The sequence below is a fragment of the Oncorhynchus keta genome, chromosome 28, assembly GCF_023373465.1.
Source record: "Oncorhynchus keta strain PuntledgeMale-10-30-2019 chromosome 28, Oket_V2, whole genome shotgun sequence".
Taxonomy (NCBI): Eukaryota; Metazoa; Chordata; class Actinopteri; order Salmoniformes; family Salmonidae; genus Oncorhynchus; species Oncorhynchus keta.
Window position 1 is genome coordinate 53,897,970 of NC_068448.1, and position 14,155 is coordinate 53,912,124.

Below are 14,155 nucleotides of genomic sequence, written 5' to 3' on the forward strand. Positions count from 1 at the left end.
TCATTTATCGTGGTCAACTTTTTTCATCAGGAACGGGAAGGAAACACTCTCCAACCTTGCTTTCCAAAATCAATGAATTGAGAAGTCAAATGGAGAGAAATCGGCAACTCGGAGGCCAGTGGAAGTTGATAAACCTGCTTCTTTGTTAAAAGTGAATGTTGCCTCTTGGTTGGAGTTTTTATGATTGTATGACATGGAAAGGATGGGGTCCATATATCATACTGAGTCAAGACTACACCCTTGTCTGATAATAGTACACGTAGTTTAAAAATGCTTGTTGTTCATGGCATTGATTGCCCAGCCATACCAGTAGATTACCTGCATTCTGTAGCAGGTAATGGGCCGTTGGATGCACTGGCCCATTCACACCAGCAGAGCACGCTATGGTACAGTCACACAATATCAAATAACGGAATCTGATGAGTGGAAAAACAAGCTATTGTACATTTTGGTGATATGTTTTCAGTAATTGTTTTACTTCGCTTTGCCAGGACTGGCTTTTAGAAAGACTGGCTTTTCTTAGAAAGAATACTGATTTATTTTTGGTGCGGATCATTTGGACAAATCCGAATTTGGCAACTCCAAATCCCCCGTAATCTATTATTTAAAAAATAGATAATTGTGGGGCAGTCTTGAAACGTCTGTCACAGATTTGGCTTGAGATGGTAACCGATGGTGACTTAAACTGAGACGGTAAATTAGGAGCTCTTTCTTTATGGAGCTGTCTTGATGATCACCAGACCCATTGCGACTAAGAGAGACCCAATATCAACCCCATCACGTTACACATGTGGCATGGGATATAGTAGCCTATAGGCTAAACCAATAAACCACATTTGTTACAAATTAAACTGTAATTTTGAACAAATAACCTATTTTCGAAATTAAGACTGGTAGAATAGCTTTCAAGGAAAGCAAGTGGTAGCCTATTGCCACTCCGTGAGACTATTGACCACCAGATGGCATGCCAGGAGTAGCCTATCGTCCATCAAAGTTGGCAGACAGACAGAGAGGCAGACAGACACAGGCAAGGCAGGCAGGGTGGGAGAACCGACCAACCCAGCGCTCACAAGCGACAGCACCACGGCAGAGTGAAAACGAGGCGGGGGATTGGGAACACTGAATACAGAGTTAGCGTACTCGAGTCGCGTACTGGAGCAGCTAAGATCACTGATATATCTGGAGGAAAAGTTCCGCACAAAACAAACCGCGGTTGGCCAGCTTATTCTTTGAAGAGAAAGAAGATACCGCTAAAAAGGTGTGTAGGCTTACGTTACATCATTAATCGCAAGACCACAGATAGTTAGTTATTGGTTACTTCCAGAGTTACCTTGTTGTAATGCATAGTTGCAAAAACGACTGGCTACTTTGGTTTCTTCGACATCGAGTTCCTTCACAGAGGGGTGCATTAGAACCTACTGCTGTTGTGGTGTAGTAACATAACTATATTTATAAACGTGAGCTCTGTTTTGATATGTAGACTACAACGCTGGGTGATATTGGGGTGCCAATATTGTTTTGGTTGTATGTACGTGGTTTTTCACGTGGAACACTGCCTACATTTTTGTTCAACGCATTGCTTTCTTAGCATAGGTAGCCTACAATTGGTAAACAGATTATTCCCAACAGGTCTAATAGTTTGATATGAATCACATCTGTGTCAAATGTTTCTTAAAAGGATATTTTTTTTTCCTCAGCTTTGTCTGCACCACAACTAACGTTAGTGGCTATTAGTGGCACTAGCCAGACTTTCCTGGTTTGGGAATGAGCGTTTCTGTCTCGTCGGGGTCTTTTGTTGAAATTGAATATGGATTTAACTCCTTTTGTTGTATTTGAATGGTGCTTTTCCATCTAAACTTACCACCACACCAGCGTGTCGCCAGTGTTTTATGTTAATGTTAGCTCTAGTGTTATTGTGTTTCCACCAGGGAGTTATGGAATAAAGGACTGGCTAGCAGAATCAACAACCTCCATCATTCAAGACTTGCTTTGTGAAATGGTGTTAAAGTTAGCCATTGTTATTTAAATGAAAGCTGAAAGGTACCCAAGACCTTGCCTTGGCTCCAAGTCAGAGCAGGTCTGCAGGAGCCTAGTTACATGATTTTTGGTGTCCATTACTGGGCGTTACAGGAAAGCCCCATAGAAACCACCGCCATAGATTTATAAACTAACCTTTTTTTTCTTTGCGATACTTTCTTCGTTTCTGATTCGGTTAAATGTCCGTTTCCAGTTGCAGGTGGTTCTACAAAAAAAAAAAACCTCAAAGATATTAAATCCATGTTTTTGCTTTGCCAAGTTGTTGAATGCAATGCTTCTTTGCACCATTACTTATCCCTATCCACACACCAATTTACAACTACAATTGGGAAAACATTTGAACAGCAGTAGGCCTATATGCACATGTTGTTGGCTACCGCACAGCCTTGGTGACATCTGTTATTCTGTTTCCAATAGAACCACTGGGACAAAGGCATGTAGAATCTCAGTGTTGTGGTGCTTGCGTGGCCAGCGATGCGTAGATGTGTGAAAATGAAAGCATATTTAATGTTCCTTACATAATGATAATCCATCCATCATCCTCAAACCGTAGGACAGGTCCCCCAGTTTGTCCGATTTGTTTATATCTAATAATAGGAGATATTGTTCTACATAATAATTTCAAACGATCCATTTAGTGTGTGGCTGTGGATGGATGGAGAGATCGTCACAATAAGCTGATTGATGTTTAAGATCAGGGGTGTCAAACAGATTTTGCCCCTCGGGCCGCATTCAGTCTTCAATGAGTTCCGGGGGGCTGCTGCACTGTTCACGGGTTATATTTCATCCCCTTCAAAGTTTGGAAAAAAATAGTCTTCTAGCCATCGTTTTTCGAATTTTTGATGTTCCCCGACTGTCTAGCTTTCATTTCGGTGATTATTAGAGAGCTCTGGACACTGTCAAGAAACTGTATGAATGTATGCCCCGTGGGCCATATGTTTGACACCCCACTTTAGATCTTATTGGTGCATAGCCTACAGGTGAACTGAACATCAAGATAAGCATGAATAATACCCTATTATGTGCGGTATAAAAGAGGGTAATCAACAAGTTGCCTAGTATTTTGGAGCTCATTCAATAGGGTGAAACCTCCCAAAGGTGAGCCATTGCCCTTTTGAAAGGTTTTTTTTTTTACTTGTCTGCCGTTTTGATTTGAATCAATAACAGAGCAACTAGTTGGCTTACATTGCTTAAGGACTAACTGTAAATTTGTTCTTCTTAGAGCAGTTAATTTATCTGAGATGGATTGCAATTCCCTGTTTCCTGTTTCACAGCCTGCCACAGAAATTAATGACACATCTGTCGGAGTTGTTGTCCCAAATAGCACTCTATTCCCTATATTCTGCACTACTTTTGACCAGGGCCCATAGGGGAAATAGGGTTCTATTTGGGATGCAGACAGAGAGAGGGGAGTCGGTCTTCAAAAACACTGTTACTCAAGCTGTCAGTTTCAGTGTTTCCCAGAAGTCAGCCGTATTTACAGTTAGCTGTAGTTTAGAATGGGTTGATTTAAGTGTCGGAAGTAATGCTTCGGCTCCATCACCAGTTTTCTTATCTGGGTTTTGAGGTTTGTTGTGGGTTTGATTGACACCTCTTCCATAAAAGTCATCCATTGGTTCAATTGTGTTGCCATGGAAATCTCAGACCAGGAATATTACGGAGAGCAACTTTTTGTTAGAACTGTAGATTAGTTATAAACATAATAATCATAGTCATACGGTCTTTAGATATGACACTGCCTCCTTGGGGAAAAGGAGCCTAATGTATAACTCATGCAGACATAATGCCTTGTCTCTGTCTACTCTAGCCAACACTTACTGTATATCACTAATGTATATCATGCAATACATTTACAAGGAACAATATACCGTTTGGTTACAATGTGTACAGTATGAAATGAGGCTACAGAGTGCCCAAACAAAGTGAATCATCCATCTTAGGAGGTGGTGGCATGATGAAAAGGTATGTGAGCCTGTTAGGGAGTGATTGCTGTGGGTATGCAGCACCACTCGTGTTGCTGTTATCGGTATTAATGGCAGTCGCCAGTCTCCAGTCCCTCCTCTTTACACCATGTGTGTGTGTCAGTGAGCAAGTCAGTCTCCCCTCTTCACACCCATAGATATGCTGAGTAGTGTAAGCTGAAGAGGGAGAGCTCTGGTTCCTGTGTGTGACACGAGAGGACGTGTGACAGAAGTACACATACGGCCTCCACATGCTTCCTAAGCGTAACAGTTCGGAAAGAGTGTGTGCGTATATTGACATTTTGTGACGTTTTGGACTTCGGGCACACAATTGTTTTCTCGGGGCCAGCCGATGTTCGGGAGCCAAAGTCTACACTCCTTCTTCCATGATAGGTCAACTCTGTAGGGATTCTTCAATAAAGTATTTTTGTTGTCATTCAACGAGCGCTTGTTTTCATGTACATTTTTTTCTTTGAGAAATAGTGCACCAAACATGTTAGTTAGATGTAAAATTGCGTGACGAAGATATCCTCTGCAAAATCCTCAAAATGATTCCGGGATGCTGGCCTACATAGCAGACTTCCTGTGTCTGTGTTCTTTTGCCCATCTTAATCTTTTATCTTTATTGGCCAATCTGAGATATGGCTTTTTCTTTGCAACTCTGCCTAGAAGGCCAGCATCCCGGAGTCGCCTCTTCACTGTTGACGTTGATACTGGTGTTTTGCGGGTACTATTTAATGAAGCTGCCAGTTGAGGACTTGTGAGGTGTCTGTTTCTCAAACTAGGCACTAATGTACTTGTCCTCTTGCTCAGCTGTGCACCGGGGCCTCCCACTCGTATTTGTATTCTGGTTAGAGCCAGTATGCACTGTTCTGTGAAGGGACTAGTACACAGCATTGTACCAGATCTTCAGTTTCTTGGCAATTTCTCACATGTAATAGCCTTAATTTCTCAGAACAAGAATACACTGACGAGATTCAGAAGAAAGTTCTTTGTTTCTGGCCATTTTGAGCCTGTAATCGAACCCACAAATGCTGAATCTTCAGATACTCAACTAGTCTAAAGAAGGTTTTATTGCTTCTTTAATTAGGACAACAGTTTTCAGCTGTGTTTAACGTAATTGCAAAATGATTTTATAATGATCAATAAGCCTTTTAAAATTATGAACTTTGATTAGCTAACACAACGTGACATTGGAACACAGGAGTAATGGTTGCTGATAATGGGCCTCTGTACGCCTATGTAGATATTCCATACAAAATCAGCCATTTCCAGCTACAATATTAATTTACAACATTAACAATATTTATACTGTATTTCTGATCAATTTGATGTGATTTTAATGTGCAAAAAATGTGATTTTCTTTAAAAAACAAGGACATTTCGAAGTGACCCCAAACTTTTGAACGGTAGTGTATATACACTGTAAATACAGTTGAAGTCGGAGGGTTACATACACTTAGGTTGGCATCATTAAAACATTTTTCAACCACTCCACAAATTTCTTGTTAACAAACTATAGTTTTGATAAGTCGGTTAGGACATCTACTCTGTGCATGACAAAAGTCATTTTTCCAACAATTGTTTACAGACAGATTATTTCACTTATAATTCACTGTATCACAATTCCAGTGGGCCAGAAGTTTACATACACTAAGTTGACTGTGCCTTTAAACAGCTTGGAAAATTCCAGAAAATGATGTCATGGCTTTAGAAGCTTCGGATAGGCTAATTGACATAATTTGAGTCAATTGGAGGTGTACCTGTGGATGTATTTCAAGGTCTACCTTCAAACTCAGTGCCTCTTTGCTTGACCTCATGGGAAAATCAAAAGAAATCAGCCAAGACCTCTGAAAAACAATTGTAGACCTTGGGAGCAATTTCCAAACTCCTGAAGGTACCACTTTCATCTGTACAAACAACAGTACGCAAGTATTAACACCATGGGACCACGCAGCCATCATACCTCTCAGGAAGGAGATTCTGTCTTCAAGAGATGAAAGTACTTTGGTGCGAAAAGTGTAAATCAATCCCAGAACAACAGCAGAGGACCTTGTGAAGATGCTGGAGGAAACAGGTACGAAAGTATCTATATCCACAGTAAAATGAGTCCTATATCGACATAACCTGAAAGGCCGCTCAGCAAGTAAGAAGCTACTGCTCCAAAACCGCAATAAAAAAAGACTACGGTTTGCAACTGCACATGGGGAGAAAAATAGTACTTTTTCAAGAAATGTCCTCTAGTCTGATGAAACAAAAATAGAACTGTTTGACCATAGTGACCATCGTTTGGAGGGAAAAGGAGGAGGCTTGCAAGCCGAAGAACACCATCCCAAAGGTGAAGCACGGGGGTAGCAGCATCATGTTGTGGGGGTGCTTTGGTGCAGGAGGGACGGGTGCACTTCACAAAATAGATGGCATCATGAGCCAGGAAAATTATGTGGATATATTGAAGCAACGTCTCAAGACGTCAGTCAGGAAGTTAAAGCTTGGTTGCTAATGGATTTTCCAAATGGACAATGACCTCAAGCATACTTCCAGAAGTTGTGTCAAGGTATTGGAGTGGCCATCACAAAGCCCTGACCTCAATCCTATAGAACATTTGTGGACAGAACTGAAAAAGCGTGTGCGAGCAAGGAGGCCTACAAACCTGACTCAGTTACACCAGCTCTGTCAGGAGGAATGTGCCAAAATTCAACCAACTTATTGTGGGAAGCTTGTGGAAGGCTACTGAAAACGTTTGATCCAAGTTAAACAATTTAAACACTATGACATTCAATTAGTATTTGGTAGATGTAAACTGCTGTGACGAAGAAATAAAACCTGAAATAAATAATTCCCTCTACTATTATTCTGACATTTCACATTCTTAAAATAAAGTGATGATCCTAACTGACCTAAGACAGGGAATTTTTACTAGGACTAAATGTCAGGAATTGTGAGAAACTGAGATTTAAATCTATTTGGCTAAGGTGTATGTAAACTTCCGACTTCAACTGTTCATGGCCATTAAGGCCAGATCATTCTTCAAGATGTTCAAACATTCATAGATGACCAGCAGGGTCAAATAATAATCACAGTGGTTGTTGAGGGTGCAAAAGGTCAGCATCTCAGGAGTAAATGTCAGTTGGCTTTTCATAGCCGAGCATTCAGAGGTCATAACAGCAGGTGCGGTAGAGAGAGGGAGGGGCTGGAAAACAGCAGGTCCGGGACAATGTATCACGTCTGGGGAATAGTTCAGGGTTCCATAGCCGCAGCCTGTTGCTCAGGTGGCTGAGGTCCTGTGCGTAGTTATATGGATTGTTACACTTTGAAATCAATGGTTCTAGTTTGGCATGCATTTAAAAGTGAGAAAATACTTCTGTTAAGTATTTCCGTTAACGTGGAATTGCTCTGTAGTAGACCATCCTGATCGGTGTACAGTCGCCGCTCTGTGATAGCCTATTCTCTGTCACTCACACTCACTCCCAGACCACTGTAACTACCAGATATCTATTCTTGGTGGGAGGCGGTTGTGTGTGTCCTCTGCCACCGTGGCTAAATGTGTGCGTTCATATCCCTTTACATACGAGGGACCATCCTCTATATAGATACAGCATAGACTCACGCCTCAGAAAAGCACCTGCTTTTTCCTGCCTCTTCGGGATGTCAGACAGACTGCAGTGGATGCTATTTAAAGGAGCATAAAGATTCTGACACGAGGGAGTTATGGATGGAAGCTACTCTGGCAGGGGAGCCCCTGAACCTTGCGTTGATGTTGATGGGTATTTCTAGGTGATATGTCAGGGGATTGTCAATGTCTGATACTGTAGATCACTGACAGTGCTTCCAAACCAGAGGAAGACCCAGTTCCCAGTCAAGAAAACAAGGGGAGGAGGGTCTTGGCTGTCACTAGATGCAGTAAAATGTGAATGAAGTAAGGGATTTAGTGTCCTCTGAGAAACCGAAGGAAATGGCTAGCTCCAGTCAGAGCCTTAAATATTCCAAATAAGGCTGTGGTGCCAGTAGGCTACTGTTTTTGCTTTATTTATAGTAGACCTATATTAGTAATACTATATGCAACTCTGGCCATTTTAGGCTTTTATTTAGGACAGTGTTTCTCTCTGCCATTGTCATCTGATCACAAGAAGTGTGTGTGTGTGTGTGTGTGTGTGTGTGTGTGTGTGTGTGTGTGTGTGTGTGTGTGTGTGTGTGTGTGTGTGTGTTAAGGTGATTGAGGTCAGGCTGGCCTCACCTGTGTTCCTTTGAGGTTAGTTGAGGTTTCCGCTGTGGATTTCCTATCCAGTCATATCTGTAGCCGCAGCCATCTCTTTCTGATTCTGTGGGTTTAAAGCTGGTTTTGAAAATGAGTGAATTAGCACCTGTATGATCTTCACTTACTGAGAATAGCTTGTGACATCATGCCAGTGTTGTCTGAGAGAGACTTGTGGGAGGAAGTCCGTAATAAAGTAGGATTTAAAGGCGAGTGTTGTTGTGGTGAGTAGTAGTGTCTGTGTTGGATTACGTTAAAGTTTCAATCCCATTCAGACAGAGGGCTGTAAAAGTACCGTCTTTATGCAGGGTCAGGGTGGTCGGTAGGGGGTAGAAATGAAGTCCTTAGCCTGTGATGAAAGAAGGTACCAACCTTGGAGAACAATAATAGTCTTTGGCAGGATCAAGTTTTAACTTGATTTGTCCCAGAGGTCAATTGGCTTTGGTTTAGCATAAAACCGCTAAATAATGCAGTCAAAAATTAAACCTGAACTGAAACCTTCCTATTTTCTTCTCCCTGCAGTCTAGCTGATCCCCAGTGAGAGATGTGGATCCCCCCAGCACTCCAATGCTGAGCACCAATAGAGGTCAAAGGTCGACACGGATAGAAGGGGTCAACACCATCATGGCTGACAGAGATGGGCATGGCGGCGGGGTGGATGTGCCCACCATCGCCCCAGGCCAGGTGTACGTGGAGGTGGAGTACGACTATGAGTACACGGCCAAGGACAAGCTGATCTCCATCAGGCAGGGGGAGTGCTACATGCTGGTCAGGAAGACCAACGAGGACTGGTGGCAGGTGAGGAAGGAGGAGGGGATGAAAGCCTTCTATGTCCCAGCACAGTACGTCAGGGAAGTGCGGCGGGCGCTCATGCCCCCCCAGAAGCCTCTCGTGTCGTGCGGGATTGGTGGGGTGAGTGGGGCGTTCCGTGTGAAGCCTACAGTTCTGGATATATGCAGAGCGTCCAATGAGAACCTCAACAACAGGCCGCCTCAGGAGATGTCTAGTTTTGGGCGTCCGTCGCCCTCCTCCACGCCGTCACCCTTTCCGGTGCACGTCACCCCGCCCGCTCTGCCCAAGGACGCCAACCAGAACCCGGGCAGCCCGCGGCACAGCAAGCCCCCTGGTGTAGCCGAGCTGGTGCTCCTACACAACAACAATAACCATCACCACAGCAACAACTCCACGTTACCACGGATGCGGGCGGACTCTCCGCCCCCCAGAGCCCCTTACAACGACCATAAACGCCACCAGGGAAGTGATGATACAGAACAGACCCCCTCCTCTTCTGGCGACTCCCCGGGGGAGGGGTCGGAGACGCTCCGGAACGACTCGGAGTCTGGAGACGACCTAAGTAGCAGCTCTGCTGAACACATGCAGGTAGGAGACAGTATGATGAACATGCTGTTGTTAAATGGGAACCGACACACCCATGATTATTACAGCCCTTTCTCTATCCAGCATCCTCTTTTCTCCCTTGCTCTCTTTTTCATCCATGTCCCTGGCTAGCTTGAAGACAGCTGATAAGTGTCCTCCTTCCCATCTCTCCCTCCTGTCAGATTAGATTTTGATTGATTGCGGGTCTCTCCTCCACTGTGTCCTGCGGAGCTGCCTTCGTTCACCAGCCCCCATGGACAATGCTGTTTTATTCCACCCCATTGCCTTGAATACTCTTGGCCTCATTTGCCAGATCTGACAAGAGCAGCAACAGTTGCTATTAATAAAGGTGGGGGGGGGGTAGATGCTCCTCGTGTTCGCGTTGGGCCATTTAAAGACTAAATAGGGTGTTCATAGCACCACTGTTAAATCTGAAGGTCCTGTAATTGAGTGCGGTTGTCGGACCTACACGGGACATACACTGGAGTGATATGCTGATCCATGAAGCAGGTGTCTGGTTTTGGATGTAGTTGCTGATGAGGTCAGTTTTGAGTGGTCAACTTCAACAGTGGAATATAGTGCTGATGAGTTTGGAGCCTAAACTTTCCTTTGTACCAACAGGTTTCTCTCTCTCAGCAAGCGGGTAGAATGGCTCTGGGAGCCTCCAAGTCTAGAGCAGAGAGCCATGGGAGTCTCATTTGAGTGTCCACTTCAGCGACAGCATGTGTGTAACTCGCAGACCTCACCAAGGTTGATCATGTAGGTCTCCTCCTCCCACCTCCATTATGACTCATTATCATCATCAGGAGAGGCCCGGATCATCCGGTCTGTCTCTGTCTGAGGTGTAAATGAATGAACCTGTGAATAAAATGACAAGAGGAGTCCCTCCTGTGAAGGAGGTGGTGGTCTACAGAAGGAGCAGATGGATTTGGGAGCATTTTTTTTTAGGTTCTTTCTAAATTCAGGCTGTGGGTAGATTATGTGAAGGTTCTTTGTCGAGAAGGAGGCAGAAGGCGGCTGAGGAACAAAGAGAGGGTCTGGGCTTGAATAGAAACTAGGTCATATCAGCTGAGGATCAGTCTTCTCGGCTCTGTCGCCCCACTGTGTGTGTGTGTGTGTGTGTGTGTGTGCGCGCAAAGAGTGAAAGCCATGTGCTAGGGGTTAGAGGAGAGAGAGAGAATGGAACCAATGGTCTGCAGACCATGACAAGATTTGAATGTTTTTTGTTGTAAAACAATGATGAAATCCCAACCAGCTGCATGCAAAATGATGTCTAATTCACCAGAATTAATTTCATGCTTGTCAAACTGGTGACCATAATCATACACATTTGCCCCAGTCATTTACATGTTACTTGTGCATCAAGGGGTTTTTGTCATAATTATTTTGACAGATTGTAGTGGGTAGTTGCAACTGAGCGTATGCCTAGCCCACGGCAAATTGGCTCTGCCAGTGAACTGCGGAGCTCACTCACTGTCTGGTCAGGTGAAACCTGCTCCATGTCATTTCGTGGCCAGTTGCCATGCAGGTGATTGGCCCTGCAGTGCAACCAACCAACACTTTCAATTCCTGTGTCATTGCACGGTTACAGCAGAAAAGTGTGTTTGTGAAGCAAAGCGCTTTGAGCTGAGACATTTACACAAAGCCTCTTTTCCCCTTTTTCTATCATCCCCTCCTCCCCTCTCCTCCCTTGCCTGTATCCCCTCCTCCCCTCTCCTCCCTTGCCTGTATCCTCTCCTCCCTTGCCTGTATCCCCTCCTCCCCTCTCCTCCCTTGCCTGTGTCCCCTCCTCCCCTCCCCTCCCTTGCCTGTGTCCCCTCTCCTCCCTTGCCTGTATCCCCTCCTTCCCTCTCCTCCCTTCGCCTGTATCCCCTCCTCCCCTCTCCTCCCTTGCCCTTATCCCCTCCTCCCCTCTCCTCCCTTGCCCTTATCCCCTCCTTCCCTCTCTTCCCTTGCCTGTATCCCCTCCTTCCCTCTCTTCCCTTCGCCTGTATCCCCTCCTTCCCTCTCTTCCCTTCGCCTGTATCCCCTCCTCCCCTCTCTTCCCTTCGCCTGTATCCCCTCCTCCCTTCGCCTGTATCCCCTCCTCCCCTCTCCTCCCTTGCCTGTATCCCCTCCTCCCCTCTCCTCCCTTGCCTGTATCCCCTTGCCTTTATCCTTCTCCCTCCATAGGATAGAGAATCAGGGAATGTTTGTGAGGATTTGTCAGTGACGAGCTAGCCTGAGCCAGTGCCAGCTCGTCTCCCTAGCCTAAATTGATTTGATCAGATCAGATCAGTGAAGGATAGTAAACCTCTGTGTGTTACCATATTCTCCCTAATTCCCTTCTCTGTAGGGCTCTGTTAGGTCAGTAGTAGCTATAGGATCAGGTGGCCCACATTTCTCTGGTTGATTCACAGCTTTGGTCCGATGGGTTCGTTGGCAATGTCACCCCTGAGTCCCATTTAGATTCCGCCGACACCCCCCCCCCCGCGCCCCTCCCCCATCCCTTCCTTGCTCTTCTAAAAGCACAGCTCCTATGCTCTTAAAGGATTGTCAAAATAAACCTCTTTCCTTACTGCTCAAGACCCTGACTGGCATCTGTATGGAGTGGTATTTCAGTTCTTTAAAGGACATGATGTGGGCCACCCTGTGGGCCACCCTGTACTGTGGCCAAACTGTGGCCAAGCTGTGTCCATACTAGGTTATTTTTGTAGCACATTGTGTGTCATGTGTATCATATACGGGACCCAATAAACATCATATATCACTATCTGTAGACAGCTTAGTGGTTAAGAGCGTTGGGCCAGTAACGAAAGATTGCTTGTTCAAATTCCCGAGCCGGCAAGGTGGAAAAACTGCCTTTCTGCCCTTGAGTAAGGCAGTTGGTTCAGAGGGGTTGGGGTTGGTTCAGAGGGGTTGAGTTAAATGTTAAATTAGGTTGAAAGCATTTAGTTGTGCAACTGACTAGATATCTCCTTTCTGTTCTCTCTGGGTCTGTGAGGATAGTCATTCTCTCTCTCTCTCTTCCTTCCCCTCCCCCCAATGTGTCATTGAGTAGAGAGAGAATGATGCAGGCATTGCTTCATGGCGCTGTTGTTTGTCTGTGGCTTTCCCTTCTGGTGCCAGCCAGGCAGTGGAACTTGTTGGCTGCTTTGCCTTGCTCTGCCTGAGACAACCCCCACGCTTTTCTGCCCATCAGACAAGACAATCTCTGAGAGGTGTGAGCGTTTGTACGATGGCGAGATGTGACCCCTATCTTACTCTGTAACCCTGCATCCTTGATTTTGACTATTCTGCAAGATGCTCTTTGGTTCCCGAATTCGTGATTGTAATAAATCTAATTATAACAACGCATAACTCTGCGATGCTTTAGGCTAGAAACAAGTAGTCAAATGCCAGAGGAAGACTTGACTCTGCACATGGGGATATCTTTGACCTTCTAATGTCGAGGAGTCTTAAATTAAATATATTTTTATTTTTTATTTTACTTACTGAAAACTTAATTTACTTAATGAAAAAAAAGGGGTAGGTGTGAATGGGAAAAAGGGGGCCCTGGGAATTGTTTTTGGGGGACCGCTGCTCTAATATAGAGAAGCCATACCCCTGCCATGTGCACCACCATGTGTAGCTAATGCAGGGATAGTAAAGGGACCCTATTGAGAAGCATGTCTATTATCCCTGAAAATAATCGCATGTCTTTATGTCAGCAACTCCCAATGGAAGGGGCACCACCACTTTGTTGTCTACCGTATATCCTCGACTTCCAGGCTTTGCTCAGCAACACAAATGGCGTAATATGACAGTACTTGAATGAAACTGTATGCAGGAGTAAATCTGTGGAAAAAGGAACAACTGGTCTGAGCTGTCCCAAGGTCAGATCTATGAATTTCCATCTGCCTTTACGTATGCTGTGTTAATCGGCTAGCGGGACTCTCATCTGATCTGGGTGCATCCCAAGTGGCACACTATTCCCAGGGATCCCAGGGATGCACCCAGATCAGATCAGATGAAAACAGCATACGTAGTATGTAGTGCACTGCGTTTGACCAGAACACTGGTCACTACATAGGGAATAGGGTGCATTTCAGACATGGTTGTTTCAAGTAATCAATATAAGTAGTACTATAAAAAAAAGTAATGTAGAACAAAAACACACAAATTAGAAAAAAGAAGAACACGAGATCGTAAGTTAGCTTTATACAGTGCGTTTGGAAAGTATTCAGACCCAGAACACATTCCAGTCGGCTCTAGCAAAGCAGTCCTGTAGCGTAGCCTACGGAGGACGCTAGAACTAGCACACCATTTGCTGTACCACTCTCTGGATTTACCTGAATTCAATGTCCTGTCCGCTCGGTGAATGGAGACTCCATCGGGTTAGATAGCCATATCTTGTCCGAAAGCCATGTTTCAGCCATGTTTCAGAAAGGCAGGGAATATTGAGATTACGAGAGTCCCATTGATAGCAATTATCAAGTGACTTTACCTTCAATAAACGAACATTGGCCAGTAGAATGAAGGGAAGAGATGGCTGGTTTTCCCTTCGACA

At 44.7% G+C, this 14,155-nt stretch overlaps 1 protein-coding gene across 3 annotated transcripts in view; it reads left to right on the forward strand.

The window, feature by feature from the left end:
* The first annotated feature begins 711 nt into the window (after positions 1-711).
* Positions 712-14,155, forward strand: part of LOC118361151 (rho GTPase-activating protein 12-like) — a 98,303-nt gene continuing 84,859 nt past the window's right edge. For 2 of the 3 annotated variants that reach the window (XM_052483254.1, XM_052483253.1), the window contains exons 1-2: positions 716-1,258; positions 8,773-9,630. In XM_052483254.1, coding sequence (XP_052339214.1) covers positions 8,818-9,630 — 813 coding nt within the window. In that variant the 5' untranslated portion in view covers positions 716-1,258; positions 8,773-8,817. Of the gene's footprint in view, positions 1,259-8,772; positions 9,631-14,155 lie in introns of all 3 variants that reach the window. The other variant, XM_052483252.1, reaches the window with a different exon arrangement.